This window comes from Centroberyx gerrardi, chromosome 18 (genome assembly GCF_048128805.1).
Source record: "Centroberyx gerrardi isolate f3 chromosome 18, fCenGer3.hap1.cur.20231027, whole genome shotgun sequence".
NCBI lineage: Eukaryota > Metazoa > Chordata > Actinopteri > Beryciformes > Berycidae > Centroberyx > Centroberyx gerrardi.
This window is the reverse complement of record NC_136014.1, coordinates 17,938,219-17,953,758: the sequence shown is the minus strand read 5'-3', so window position 1 is coordinate 17,953,758 and position 15,540 is coordinate 17,938,219. Positions and strand designations below refer to the sequence as shown.

General features: G+C 45.0%; 1 protein-coding gene across 3 annotated transcripts in view; it reads right to left on the bottom strand.

Moving 5' to 3' along the window:
- Window positions 1-4,244: 4,244 nt before the first annotated feature.
- runx2b (RUNX family transcription factor 2b) overlaps window positions 4,245-15,540 on the bottom strand; it is a 41,099-nt gene continuing 29,803 nt past the window's right edge. For all 3 annotated transcript variants that reach the window (XM_078289845.1, XM_071923342.2, XM_071923343.2), the window contains 3 exons: window positions 12,252-12,428; window positions 9,951-10,112; window positions 4,245-7,032 (listed from right to left, as the gene is read on the bottom strand). In XM_078289845.1, the coding sequence (XP_078145971.1) occupies window positions 6,554-7,032; window positions 9,951-10,112; window positions 12,252-12,428 (818 nt within the window). In that variant the 3' untranslated portion in view covers window positions 4,245-6,553. The remainder of the gene's footprint in view (window positions 7,033-9,950; window positions 10,113-12,251; window positions 12,429-15,540) is intronic.

Below are 15,540 nucleotides of genomic sequence, written 5' to 3'. Positions count from 1 at the left end.
CAGAGCCGAGGAAGACGAGTCCTCATCTCTTCCACACCGAGACGGAGAGCATCTAAGAGAGTATCAAATTCTCAGCAGGTCCCCCAACCCTCCTCCGCCTGCCTGCCCTTGGAGGTTTGAGTGACTTGCGGTGTAGCTTGATGGGGATTATTGATCTGCCTGGCGCGCGCCTGCGGTTTCAGCGTAAGACTGACGACCTCACCAGAGAGAGTTCTTGGCACAGACCGCCCCAGTCTTCAGTGGAAGAGCTGTGCGGAGGCTGAGCCACCAGGACAGGCCTGTCGCGGCCTGATGTTTGGACTCAGCGGCACTGCATTAGCTTAGAGCCAGGTGATCAAGGCATTTCTTAGTGTACTTCAAATAATCAGGCCTAAAATTAGGCACAAGATAACTATAAACTATCTGATTGGCTTTTTGGAGAGGAGACCATATACTTCAAATGAGTAACCATGTCTGCAGACAGCAGAGCCCGAGGGTATTTATGCTCTTGGTTAAATTTGTTGGTTAGGGTTTCAGTTCCAGTTGTGAACCACATCAAATAATCCATGGTCACTGGAGCAGGATGTGGACACTGTGCTAATTATGTGAGATGATGATGTCAGGTATGGATACCTACCAGCAAGCCAGAACTTTTCCCCTATGGTGTGTTCCAATGTATATAACCACATTTTGTGGTGACCACACTCACTATACGACCACACTCACATCCAGTCGGACATGTCTGGATTCTCAGCAGCCCTCACACATCCGCGCTGTCAGGCAAGCGCTCACTTTATCATTCATAGTTGTAAATCATCGCTTTGCCTGCAGGAAACACACAGCATTTTATTTTCCAGTCATAAACCATAAAACCTGCCTCTAACACGAGTTATGATCCTTGGAGACAGAGAGGATGAATGCCTAAAGCAGAACCAGACATGATGGCGGGCATCCTTCATCCCTCTCGCCTGGCATCCACAGATGGGTATGGTCGTGCTGCGGATTTTCCAAAAAGCCCAACATGATCTAAATGTCACCAGGGTTGTATGTCATTCAGCAGCGAGCTTGATCACTGGCGGTATTATGTGACTGCTCTGAATTACCAGTCCATTAGTTCTCAATTAACACTCGCCTGATAAAGTTTTAACAGCCCTTCATCTGACAGGAAGAACACATAGGGCTCCTTCATGCTCGGCTTCAGGCGAAGATGGGGCCCCTGCCCAAATTTTTGAAATTTTATTGCCTGGCTGAAACCTATGGAAAAGGCCTGTTTTGCATGAATATTTGGCACCAAACTGAGGTTTATCCTGTCTTATGTTCTGTACACTCAGTTATGCTGCAACAGTTTGCCATTTTTTGACAGTTGAGATGGTGTATAATTTGAAACATTGGCATGAAGCGGAGGCCTTGGACAAAGAGGCCTTTTGTTTGTGTGTTTGGTCGCTGTCCATGGTCCTGACACTTGCATTTTCACAGTAATTCCTTTTTTCAGGCAGTGTGGCCAGTATCATATTGCATAATCTGAACTGGCAGAACGCATTAAATCTAGGCATTTTATGTTTCATAAGTGCACTTTTCTGTGAGTTGCATTTCACTTAGCAGAAAATGGTTTCATGGAATCAAATGTTTCCAAAGCAGTCTAAAGACACAGGCATGCTTTAATCTAGTGATGAATGGATTTCGGTGCAGAATGTCAGACTGTCTTACAGCATTGACCCTCCATGTCTATGAGGCTCTGGTCTGCTGCCTGAATGCTGAATCGGCTGCCAATTGATCATTTCTTTTATTACAGGTCAAAAGACAAGTCATCGTTTACAGCCCCTTATTGCAAGGGTGAAAAACTAGACTGAAGTCTGCAGTGACACAAGATGGGGTGATGGAACATTTGTAGGTTTTGAAGTACCACCAATATAATAAGGACTAGTTTGGCCACATCCAGCCTGCCTTTGGCTGTATGGAGGACCATATGGGTGGGCCTCCCACCCCGGTCCCTGAGGTTAAATAAAAAGCCACTAGAGTGCGCCAAAGTACACAGTTATTGTTGACTCAGTTTGAAATTCTCCTGGACAAGGATAGGGTTGCTCAATTACACTCAGATCAAATTAAGATCAATTTTGTGTATTTTTTGGTGGGCATGAGCTGATCTCAAAGACTGTCTACCTCTAAGACACTAAGCTGGGCCTTTGCCATTGGCCAGTGTGGAGAGTGAGAATTAAGCTCAGATGACATCAGATCAGAGAGGTTCAGGGAGGTCAGGATTTCATGCTGATCCGATAGTCCAACCCCACACTGGAGCGCCCCTGCCCTGGGCTTATCTCAGCCCAAATGAGAAATCAAGATGCAGGCATTCCTGTTTAAGAGCAGAAAAGAGCCGGGGAAACACACACAGTCCTCGACCCTGTTAGTGGAGACGGAAACATAGGGAGAGATATACAGCTCTGTGAGTGGTATGGGGCCCTAGAGGACCACTTCCCGCCTGAGCTGCTCCTCTGAAACATTTGTAGAGGTCAAGTAAACAGTTTGTATTGGGCTGTCAGCTGTGTGTGTGTGTGTGTGTGTGTGTGTGCAACCAACTGAATGGAGTCGTATTGGCCCCTCATAAACTCCTGTTTGTACTCACTCTGTTGATTGCACGACAATTGCATAATATAAGGGTTTGCACATGCAGTCTGCTTTGTGCTGCTGCAAAACTACTTACAACCTGGTATAAAACTCAGGGATAGATCAATGTTCAACCACCAAATTTAACAGAGGAGTAAAAACTCGATACCAACCTTCTTAAATGAGTCTGTCTCGGTGCTGCTGTCTCTCCCGTGCATGCGGGACATTATGCTAATTTCTCTGGGTGTCTGGGTCCCGTTGCTCCTCCGGAGTTCATTATTATAATTGCTAGACATGGCTGAGAACGCTGGGAATGTGAACCTGAAACCAACAGGAGCTTTTTCCACGCAATCTATATTCAGGGAAATCCCGAGAATGTTCCCAATCTGAACCTAAAAAACACATGGGATGGTGGAGCTCTCCCTCTCTCTCGCTCTCTCTCTCCCTTCCCTGTGTGTGTACGTGTGTGTGCGCACACTTAAGATTGGCTCTGTTATGTCTTGGAATAATGTAAAACAGCTTCCCTGGTTCTCCCTGTCTCTGTTCCTGTCTCCCTCTCTCTGGTTTCCCACTGTACCTTTGAAACAAAGCCATGGCAGTGGCAGTAGCAGTAGTAGTCTGGTTGAGTGCATGGGCCCCAGCCCGCCTTACTCCCTGTCCAAAGACAATGTTGGTGCAGACTGAGCGGCAGACCAGGGATGACACTGCTAAATGTGCTTCTTATGTGCAACACCCTTGGAGATCTGCTCGTTAACTGCTTTAGAGAGGATTAAACAAGCGTAACTGCAGTTGTTATTATGTTATGTTATGCTAAATGTTCCTGGAGTTTTGTCTTTCAGTAACATGAGCAAGAATTAAATGAGTCAGTGGTGTAGTGGTGGTCCTATATCTTACAATGGCAGTTAGGGTGACAGGGGAATCTACTCTAAATACCCAGAAAAAGGGGTGGATATGCTCTATATGCATGTATATACCCTCAACCCTAACACTGAGTATACATATGGAAGATGATGATGAGGAGGTAGAGTGTGCGGCCGATTCAGTAAAAAGAGTGGCTCAAGTGGACACAGGAGATAAAGAGGATAAATTAAGTAACAAAATTCCTCTTTTATTCTTAAAACATAAACAAAATGTACAATCACAATGCCAATTTCACTCACTGTTGTCAGGTTGTTTGTCCCTTTTGATCAAACCCACTCCCGCCCAATGACCTTTGAGAAATGAAACGTACCAGCAAAATCTAATGGAGGCTCCATTAGTTTATATTTCCTGACAAGTGTTCATGAGAGAAGAAGCATAACAATAGACATAACAAGTAAAGAAGTTTACATAAGAGCGGGGTAAAGTACGTTTCCTGGATATCATACATGTTGGATCATTAAATAATACAAGGTCAGCATCTTTGATGACAGTTTGTAAGCAACATTCACCCAAGGGCAAAAGTATCTTGTTTTATGTAAAAAAAAAAGAAAAATCAAACCGAACACAAACAAAAGCAGATGAGGACATAATGGGATGTCAGTGCTGCATTGATGTGTAAACAGTCTTAAAATACCATTTCCTGTTCAAACTCTGGAAAGACAAAGAGGAGATGAAATAAATTCCAACAGATGTGCATAGTTACCGTGGAGACACTGAATAAATTTGTGATTGGTAAAAAGCTATAAAATTGCAACAATCTAATAGATTTTTTATTTGCTTTCTCGTGTTACACTGTAATAGCAAAAATGCTTTTCCTTTGGGCTGAAGCAGTAGGGGAAATGTAGTGTGACATGTTCAATTCCATTAGCCGAGTTCAGACCATCCTCTGCAGAGTGGAAGAGAGGCACTGCGTGCAAACCTTCAATGAAAAGTTTGAAGTTTGATCCTTGGACAGGGCCATGTTTTTCTCAGCTTTTTAAAATTGGGTTATTATATTACCTACATGCACTGAATATCATATTGTATAAAAGCACAAAATGTTTTTTTCAAACAAATGCCAACTGCCTTATGAGATCAGATTCAACTCCAATGTAAATGGCCTGTTTAGCCAAGTGTTATCCATTGTGTGTGTATGTGTGTGTGTGTGTGTGTGTGTGACTCCAGTGGCGTTACAACTGCACTGAGGACCAAAACCACTGCCCTGCTGGCAGCCAGCCGCAAGTGCTGCTAGAAATAAAACAAGAAATAAGTGCTTTATGAAACAAACATACACAAGTCTCCCATATTTTTCGGTTACCAGTTTGCTGCCAGCAGCTGCATCCAATCACCTTGTTTGTGCACTTTTTTTTTTACTCCAACATTTTCTTTTGCATTTTTAAATCTCACAAAGTTGTAATTGCAAATTGGAAATATCTGAACTCCTCTCGGCCTGGTGCCACAATGCTAGAATCATCCCAACAGTTTATGACACTAGGCAGTGAGAAGGTACGACCCTTTTCGGTAAACCATGACACCAAAAGCAGAAAATGGAAAATAAATAAATGTCGGAAGGAACGTCACAGTCTCTATTGTCTTTAACTGTGATGGGATATTTCCTTTTCAAACTCAGAGAGACTGAAAGAGAAAAATACAAAAAACTGTACTCATAAGTGTCAGACACTAAGACAAACTTTTTGAAAGCCATCTTTTACACATGATATGAAAGCTATAATAGCCTTGGGATGTTTTCTCCATAATCTGACAGAGCATTCAGCTGCATCGGTTATGAAAAGGACATAGTGCAGATATAACAAGCCTGTGGGACTTCAGATCACCCAAGGATTATTCCAGTCCTGAGGAGGTCATGTATCATAAAATAACTGAACCTTGAGGTTTGACCCGCTACTTTGGAGTGCAGAACACCACTAGGCATGGCACCACCATAATCATCTTTGGGCTACATGTCAATCTGTGTATGAATCTATGATAATTTGTACCACAAAGCTTCTTATTCGGACTGCACAAGAAAATACACATATATATATATAAAACTTGTATCTGTGTGCATGTCAGAATAGACAAACTAGAGAAATCAAGATGAACAGAATTTCCCCACTGGATAATTATTTTCCTCATTGAAGTACTCTTTCATGGTATGTTGCCAAGAGGCACAATACAAGTTATTGCTCAATAAATACCGAAGGTTTAATTCCAAGCCAAATGTGTGTCAACGCCTAGCAAGGATGTTGGACGCTTAATGTGTGGAGCAGTTAAACTGAAAGTTATACCAGAAGAAACATGTTGCAATACTCTTTGGAAATTACATTTCATATTCCAAACAATTTAAATCTTTGGGTACTAAAAAATTAAACCTCTCACTCTTTAAATTACCTATCAAAAATTAATTTAAACTTAGTCATATAGATGCATCAAAAATATTCAGATTACACTTCTTCGACTCAAGTTTCAAATACAATACATAATTTATGGCTTTATAAGTTAAAACTCCTAAGAAAACGCCTCAATCTACATCAACGTTTCACCCACAATATACAAGTTAAATTAATTGGTTTGAAGCAAATTTACTGTTCATACCACTTAAGGTAACATACGCGTTACTCTCATCACTTGCTACTCAGTGCTTAACTTGCATCTTGATATTGTCGTAGTACAAAAACATGCTCTGCAAAAAGCCTTATAGAAATACAAACACTATACAAAAGAGGCAGTCTTTTACAAATATTGTGAAGCATCCCTTAGCTTGTGGATTATAATAAAACAGAAATAATGTCTTATCCACTTGGGCCTAGTAAACCAAAATTGTCTAGTGTCTTTCTCATTATTGCTGTGAGAATAACTCCCTTTGTAGTGCCTTGGTCAAAACACATTCCAGGAAGACAAGTCCATACAAGTCTGGTCTTTTTTTGTATTTTTATCTCAACCTTAATTTCCAAGCAAAAGGGAGAGACGGTTCTTTGCTGATGATAGCTCAAAATTCCCCTTTTCAAAAAAAAGGTTTTGTGCTTTCAAACCATGACATCAGTTGACTTCTTGTTTCCGCCTCCGGCCTTCTTCAGTACGGCCTCCAGACGGCCTCATCCATGCGCCCTCCGGGGTTGAGTACGGTGGGGGAGTTACTATGGCTCCCGTCGCCCTCCACCCCGCCCTCCGTCTGGCTGGGCAGGTTGGGATTCACCAGGGAGCTGCCCGTCGAGGCGCTAGTGCAAGGCGGTATCATCCGGGAGGGTGAGCGATCCCCGCCGGGAACCATGGAGAACTGGTAGGAGCCGGAGGAAGCGCCGTAGTAGAGATAGGGCGTGCTGCTGGTCTGGAAGGGTCCACTCTGGCTCTGGGTGGAGCCGGGGTAGGGAGGGGGAAGGTAGGTGTGGTAATGGGCGCTGCCCAGCGACATGGCGGAGGTGACGGGCGGGGTGTAGGTGAAGGTGGCTGGGTAGTGCATCCGGGGGCTGGAGAAACGACTCTCCGTCAGGGAGGAGAGGCCCGGGAACTGACGCTCAAACTGACCGGGGAACGGGCTCAGGTCAGACGAACCTAAGGACAGGTGTACACACACACACACACACACACACACACACACACACACACAGACACAGACATATTCATTTGTTTAGTATTCCCTAAGACAGTATAGTAGATATCATCATGTAAGCCTAAATCATTACGACAATTCCATTTTAATTCTTTCTACCAGTTTGTCAGTCTTGATCATGTGAGATGTGGCTTTGGACTCGAACAAAATACTTTGTCTTGTACAGTAATCGAATTTAACGAATACGTCCCTTGGGACACCAAACAGTAGTAAACTGAATTGTATAGCAGCGAGCACGAAAGCCAGATATTTCAAGCCAGATATTTCCAACTGTGTGTTAAACAATTAGGAAAAGACTTTGGATAATGGATTTTGTGGGCACAGTTATGGAGCAGCATTTATCTAAAATATGTCAGTGTATTCATCAAGTCCAGTGCTGTTTTTCACTTCTCCTTCTGAGTTTTGATAAAATTAACAAGCACATCAGTGAAGTCCTAAGCGTGCGTACGCGTTAATATGTTTACACTTCTGCATATTTATAACCGTATGTGTGTGTTGGCGCATGTTTATGTGTATCTGTATGATTGTTTATGCATGCAAATGTGTGTGTATATGTGTGTGCGTGTGTGCGCAGCCGTGCGTACGCAACGTGTGTGTGGGGGGTGTATGTGTGTGAATACTGTATGCACATAAAAAAGCAGTTGGGATGAATCAGGAGCTGCACATGTGGAAACACTTTGAGCAGAAACAGTTTCCATGAGATCCATAATGAGGCAGGGCTGAGCTCTGATGTGGCTCCTCTCCTCGCCTCCCATCGGCTCCAGTGTGTGTGTGTATGTATGTGTGTGTGTGTGTGTGTGTGTGTGTGTCCATGTGCGCGTGTGTGTATGCTATTGAGAGAGAGAGAGAGAGAGAGAGCAAGAGAGAGAGAGAGCTGAGAAAAAGCTGCTCCATCTCTCCCTCCGTTCCTCTCTTCGCTTCATCCCTAAAAAATACCCAAAAACCACTAACTGGCTGCGGCGAGCATCGCGCTGGGCGCAGAGTTTAAGGAGAATAGGAGGTCCTCCCCTCTCACACTCCCTCCCCCTGTCTCCTCTCAGTGGTTTAGTCCAGCCATGGCGCTCTTATCATAAATCACTAGGCGTCTTCCGTGTCACCATGTCTGCTGTGAGAGGACGGGGGTGGCGGGGAGGGGAGGGGGGGGGGGGGGTGAAGGGGGGGGCAGTGTTTATGCGCAGGGAGAAATTGCGAAGCCGGGTTTGTCGCTAGCGTCAGATAGCATATGCTGCCAATTAAGGCCTTTAAACTTCCTCTCTCCACAAGATCTGTTTGATTTTCATACAAAATAGTAGGTGATTGTCTCCGCCGTGGAGGAGCAGTGTGATCTCAGAAGTGAACGCCGTTGTTCAATAAACTCCTGACTCCTGCTCTTAACATTTGGACCTATTTTAGTGCACAAAGGGGCCCTGTGATGATGAGCCAGATCGAGCTTCATTAGTTTAAATGAAACCAGAGTCTCACATTGTCTAAATATTTGGAAGTATTTTACAAACCCAAACTCTTGAGCGTCACTTCCGAATTCGGTGTTTGACTTGACTGATGAACTTTTGGAACGGGCTCCTACCAACTGTAACATTTCAACACGCGCGTTGTGTTGTGCGAGGAAGGTGTGTGTGTGGGGGTTGGAGGGGCGGGCCGGGGCGAAATGCAGTGTGCAGAATTTGCAGTGTAGCATACATATCGGCTTCTGCTTGTACTTGTCGGTATGTTCTGGGGCTGGATACTGTTACAGGTACTGCTAGTGTAGCCTGGCGAGGTGTCAACATGATCTCCAGAGATCTGAGAGCCTTAGTCACATCACTTAGGAGGCATTAAACGCTAGAGGTGTGCGAGTGGGTGGGGGAGTTGCGCCTGTGCTTGTGTGTGTGTGTACGCGTGCACGCTCAAACGTGCACGTGTGTCACTTGGAGAACAAAGCCCGACGCTCCCGAGATGAAAGCTGAAGGGAAAGACCAAGTTAATCAAAGTTGACAAGGCAGCTGGCTGGATTTTAAACCCTGTCTAATGCACAGTCACACTGCTGCGTCTCTTAATCACTCACCCTTGCTCCGGGCACACGGAGGAGGAATTAGGGTGTAGTGCGTTAGCAGAAGGAAACAGAGGAAGAAAAAAAAATGCAGGGTAGAAAAAAAAAATCATATGGCAGCGAGTCAAACAGGTGTATGGGGGAGAAAACTTGTCTGGCCACATTTAGGGATTTTAAAGGAGCGCTCACATTGGGGGGAAAAGAGACAAATTGGAACACAGATGCTGCTGTTATGGCAAAGAGGCTGGTTAATGCGATTACCCAGAATGCCTTGTGAGAGTGGCATATCGCTATAAAGACACTTTATTTGTCAGTCACGAGCCTGTTATTATCCCTGGGCCTGTTATTACCCATACTCCTCTGGGATCAAAGGCTTGGAGCGAGGAAAAAAGGAAACAATCGTTTTTTTCCACTGTTTAAAAAAAGCCATCCAAACCGCTCTTTGGTGAGGCAGTCAGACTCTGACAACATGCCTCATTCCTCACGTTCATTTGAGAATGAGCTAATAGCAGCTCACTGCGGCTAAACAGACCTGTATTAGTCTCTGGCAAATAGTAGCATACCGGGTATACGTGTTTTTTTTGCATACGGTTTACAGTACAAAGAACTAGTTTTTGTTAATGTTTCTGTTTTTGTCTGTGTGTGATTGTGTGTGAGTGTGTTTGTCTCTCTCTCTCCTTCCCTGCTTCTCTCACATAAGAAAATGTGTGCAAGAGTCTTTGTGATACCAGCAGCAGATTGGTCAGTTGTGATGGAAGACTAGGTGGTTTCACACAGTAGGTCAGGTGGGTCAAAAGTATAGGCACTGTGTAGTGTGTAGAGCAGTGAGCCTACCTGGTAAGCGTCTAGGTACATCACTGATGGCAGGCAGGCCCGTGGCTCGGCTGGAGGAGAGGGGGGTGGTGGAGTGGACCGAGGGGGACGCCATGGGACTCAGGTAGGACGGGTACGTCTGTTCGTACGACCAGGGAGGAGAGGACTGGGACTGACGTGGGTCTGGTGGGGAGGGAGAGAGAGAGAACGAGACAGAAAGAGAGACAGAAAGAGAAAGAATGATTAGCAGTGGAGTGTCAACTGAGCAACCCCAGTTTGGTACTAGTGCGGTTCAAATGTTCCAATTCATTGACAGGTCACTGAAATGGATAGCAACTGACAATAGCGTTAAAGACAATTCTAGACGTTGTTAGTGTCTCATTCTGTCGGTGTGCCTCTGCGCTTGTGTTTAGAGGTAAGTATCAGTTGGGCCTCTTATGCAACATCCTCCGTAATGACACATCTAATGTTTACCTTTGAAGAGAAGATCTTCCTGTTTGCCTTATAAAACATTGTGCTGCAGCTGAGGCACAGAGAGCCTTGCTGGCACACACCCAGGGTGTAAACACACCAGCAGACACACAAGAAAATAACTGCCGCACGCACTTTAACAACATGTCTGCACTCCAACAGAGTATTTCGCATTAAACACGTTTGAAAAACTGTAAGATTGTATAACTCCTGTTGTGATTGTGATGTTTTATGATGAAATTTCGCGATGAAATGTTTTAATATTATTTACGGTCTCCGGTAACTAACACTGCACTTGGGTATAGAGTTCAGGCTTGACCTCAAAATATTTACACTCGAGTAGCAGTTCACTCACACGGAATAAATGTCCATTCCGGTCTATAATTTACTCTACTCCCAGCTACACTGCTACGGAGATATCTGTTTAACCAAGCCTCAAATGATCCACTAAGTAACACTACAAAGCAACGCCAGAGAGTAACTAAGAGCTAAATGACGAGCTGTGACGAGCCTGCAGAGGCGCGGGTTATCAGGTAGCAGACATCCCAAGGCGTGAGAGATGGTGTTACCTTCTAGGATGTAGATTGATAGATCTAGAGAGAGACAGATGATCCCAGAGGCAATCTAACATACGGCGCTGGCTGTTCTGTGGCACAACCAATGGTCCCGTCAGGATGTGCACATGGCTCCCGTTGGGGTATGACATTTCACCTTATGTAAACGTTCCCTTGCTCAGTCTGTGGCTCAGCCGGCACTGACTCATTCACTGATACCCTATAGGACATTGTTCTGATCAGTACCACACATTTAATGGAAACAGAGTGGTGGTAATCGCAGATGTTTTCCGCCATCCTAAATCTATTCTCTACTACTGATGTGTTAGGATTTTCTAAGTAATTACTCTTGGATGCAGAAGGCATGTAGTGAAAAAACAAAACAAAAATGCCAAAACACCATCTGTAGCAGCATTTTTTTAAAAAACCTTTACATCCTTGGATTTAAGTGTCTCTTATCCTTGGATCCAGGCTCATTAAAACATCACATGGCAACCCAACAGAAAGGGCCCACAACTCATTTTGATTCTGGATGCAAAGTAAATAGAATATAAGGGGAATACACATTCAGTTATTGTGAGTTTACCAGAAATTGTTATATGCAGTAAAGGTAAATGATATACAGGTATCGGTATCACTTTATGACATTCCTGATAGCTGAAATGGGCTGTGTTTCCAGCATGGAAATTGATTTTACTGCAAATGGTTGTACAGTGAAAGCATTTTGCAATATAAACCTATGGCAAAATAAACTACCTGACTCTCCTCAACAAGGGCGCAGCACTTTGATTAAAGTGTTGGAGGCAACTTCCATTTATGAAGCACTATCGACTCCTAACCATATAATTTCTTCTTGTGATACCATATTGATCCCAGAAGGAGGAATTCTCTCTTCTCTTGGCCCCTCCACAGGGAGGTCAGAGGTCACGGTCAGTTATAGAGAAGCCATCCTGGAGCTGGTAGGGATTCAGTGTCTTGCTCAAGGACACTTCAGCAGGGTGGGTGCTTGCAGTCATGGGGCTTGAACCTGCTCTCAAGTCTCCCTACTCACTACACCACCCTGCTACCTATCTGCTGCAATATAGTTGTAAATGGGACAGTGAAAACAAAGCAGTAGTATTAAGGCTACACTTTTTGAATTTCTTAATTTCTTAAGATTAGTTTTTGATAGAAACAGCAGAGAAAGACAGGAAAGACGGGAGAAAGAGAGAGAAGTAAGACCAACTGAGCCACCAGGACGCCCCTTGTTTGAATTTCGTAATGTGTCTCAGGTAAAAGCTGCGTTTGGGAGCCTCACCTGTTATCTGCGTCTGTCCCTGCGGGTTGAAGGAGTTGGGCCCAGCGTTGAGGGTCGGCCGGGGGGCTTGAGTGGGCACAGTCACCCTCATGGTGGTCTGGCGTATCCTCTCCAGCTCACTGAGGCGGTCTGAGAACAGGCCTGTTTTGGGGGGATCCTCGAGCTTCTGACGATGCCCTGCGGACACACACTGCATGTCAGCCCTCGACCGCCTACAAAACAGCTTTTCCTCACTGCAGAGCTTCACCAGTTATTGGTGGGATTCCAGAATTCATACTGTAATATGCTGTAGTACAACATTTTCATCGATGTAAGATGACACTGGGGCGGCACGGTGACTCAGTGGTTAGTACTGTCGCCTCACAGCAAGAAGGTCCTGGGTTTGAATCTTGGCCCTGGTCCTTTCTGTGTGGAGTTTGCGTGTTTGTGTGGGTTTCCTCCCACAGTCCAAAGACATGCAAGTCAAGTGGATTAGAGACTCTAAATTGCCTGTGAGCATGTTTGTCTATGTTTTAAAGCCCTTTGATGGATTGGCGATCCTGAATAAGAATAAGTGGGTATGCAAAACGAATGATTCACTATCAACATTCAGTTCTGCAGCTGACTCATGATGTCTGTTTGTTTGCTGTTCACTTGGCATAGCTCAGTTATCCCATCTATTGTACATTTGAGTCAGTTCTTCTGTGTGCCGTGCCGTGCCTCGCTTGGTAAACACAGTTTGTACTCCAACACAAAGAGGATCTCCGCTGGGAGCTAAAGAGGCTTCTCACTGGGAAGGGGATGCTATATCCTGCTAGCAACAAAGACTTGGAGCTAGGCACTTGTCCAGCATCACCCTGCCTGGGAGACAGAGAGAGAGCGAGAGAGAGAGAGGCTTCTTCCTCAGGTAAACACCGGCTCTCACGCCATCGCCCCATTATCCCCACAGGAGCCGTAACCTATGCCAAATATATTGTGCCCTTTCTTTTTCCTGCATTCCTCTGCCGATAATTTTACACCCTTTATATCCCTGATTCTATTCTGATCCCTCTTTCAGGCCGGTAACTCTATACTGGCTCCTACTCCTGCAATATACACATACACGCACATGCAAATACATAATGCGCGCACGCAAACACACACAGCACAATGTCTCACTTGCTCTGTCTGGGCCAGCCCATCTCTATCCCAGCAACCCTACCTCATAAACCCCATTGGCCCTGTAGTGGGAACCACAACAAATCTTTCCCGGGAGCCCAGGTGTAGACTATAGAGTTTAGCAAAGGTGTGGTAGAAAGAGACGCCTATGCACACACAGTCCTTTTAACCACTGACGCGGGTCTGTGTCAGTGTGTCTGTCTGGTCCCGCACTGGTTCCCCTGTAAAGGCGGTAAAGTAAATATCAAACAGAGGAGAGTAGAAACTCCTGCTGTGCTTGGCAGGACTCCAGCTGGCCCAGGCAGAAACAGCTAGCTACTTCAGAATCCTGTCCAACCTGCCTGCTGCCTGGGCTGGGAACAAAGGCCTGGCACTAACCCGAGCACTGGGTGGGTATGAAGAGAGGAGAGGGCAGGGGAGGAGAGGAGAGGAGAGGAGACGCGAGGAGAGGAGAGGAGAGGAGAGGAGAGGGGAGGAGAGGAGAGGAGAGGAGAGGAGAGGAGAGGAGAGGAGAGGAGAGGAGAGGAGAGGAGAGGAGAGGAGAGGAGGAGTGGAGGACAGGAGGAGGTAGAATAAGATGACTGAGAGAGTCGAGTTAATGACAGAGGTTAAGATGAATCATACAATGATTTGCATAACTGAAGCACCACAACAAAGATCAAAGGTGACATGAAACAACTGCCTTGTTTTCACTGTAGCATTTTTTTTACTATTGCAATTGTGAAAAAAAAAATCAACCTCATAAACAGTAATATTAAACTATCTGACCCTTCACAACAAAGGCATGCATTCTGAAGCCGTTGTTTGCAATGTCAATATCCAGCATTGTATTGTATTGTATAGTGTAAGTATTTTCCTAGCTTACTCAAGCAATTGTTCTTACTCGCAATTGCTTGAGAATGGTTGCAAACAGGACAGTGAGAATGCAGCCAGTGACAGACCATGACTTTCATCAGAATGACGTTACTGGACTGGCACCAACCAGTTCAAAATAAACACACAATCTCATCATCAGCCTCCTTCACATGGTCGCTTTGGACCAAAAATATCTGCTGTTTGAAAACCGCAGCCATATGTCCGGAGAGCTTGTTTTAGAACATAATTCACATCTATATTTCATTAATAATATTTCTCCATCATTGCCGTGGATAATTTGTGCCTCTTGCTGGCATTCCTCATTTCTCTCTGTGCAGGCTGTGCCCAGTCAATCATAGCGTTTCCATTTGCAACAGACTGAATTTCTATTCTAAAAAAGCCACGGGACACAGTGCGGGCTTTGTGCACAGTCGTTTCCTAGCGATGGGAATAAATAGCACGGGAGACGATGGGAGATGAGGGCGAGACTGACGGGGGAGACAGAGGGGGACAGACACGAGGGGAGGAGGCGCAGCGAGAGGAAGAGACCCTGATGACCAGTAAATTAAGAGCTCTGGATGGGCTGCACCAGTCAGGAGACATGGGCTCTGCGAAGAGTGCTGAGCACAGGGCTACAGGATCCTCCCTGTAGTAAAGCGAATGGTGAAATAGTTAGAGAGGGCCGCGTTTTGGATTTCGACACCCTTGAGGAAGCCCCCAAAATACAGATTTCCTTAAAAATACTACATGTATATTTAAGGAGATAAAGACAAATTCGATCTGCCTGAGAAGCCAGAGACTGAGTCCAGAGTCGTTATTCTGATGCTCTCTGTCACCGCTGAGACATTTCTGAGAATTTGCAAGGATTTATTTCACAATGGCATTTTCACAAACTCTTGTTTCGTACTTTCAGAAACCCTCAGCTTCCACTCTGGACTATCAAAGCTTAAAGAAACCTATGGATGCAACCCAGAGTAAGGAAACCTACGCATTTCTCTCGTATAGGAATGCAGCATGTCAACCACCATATTAAGGTCCAATTTACACTCCAAACAGCCAGACCTCAAGTCCATTAGTTTAGCGGCCTTGACAGTAAATACAGTTTTTCATGAGCTAATTACACCTTTTAGACGACAACTGTTGCCAAACACAAGACGTCTCAGCTGTTTTATCGGAACCCTAGCAGGGCGGAGGAATGAGCCGGGGTATTTAAAGGAGCGGGAAAGGCGGATGATTTCACTGCCGTAGGGAAAGTCCCTGAGATTCCCATCATCCCTGTGAAAACAGCGGAGATTTT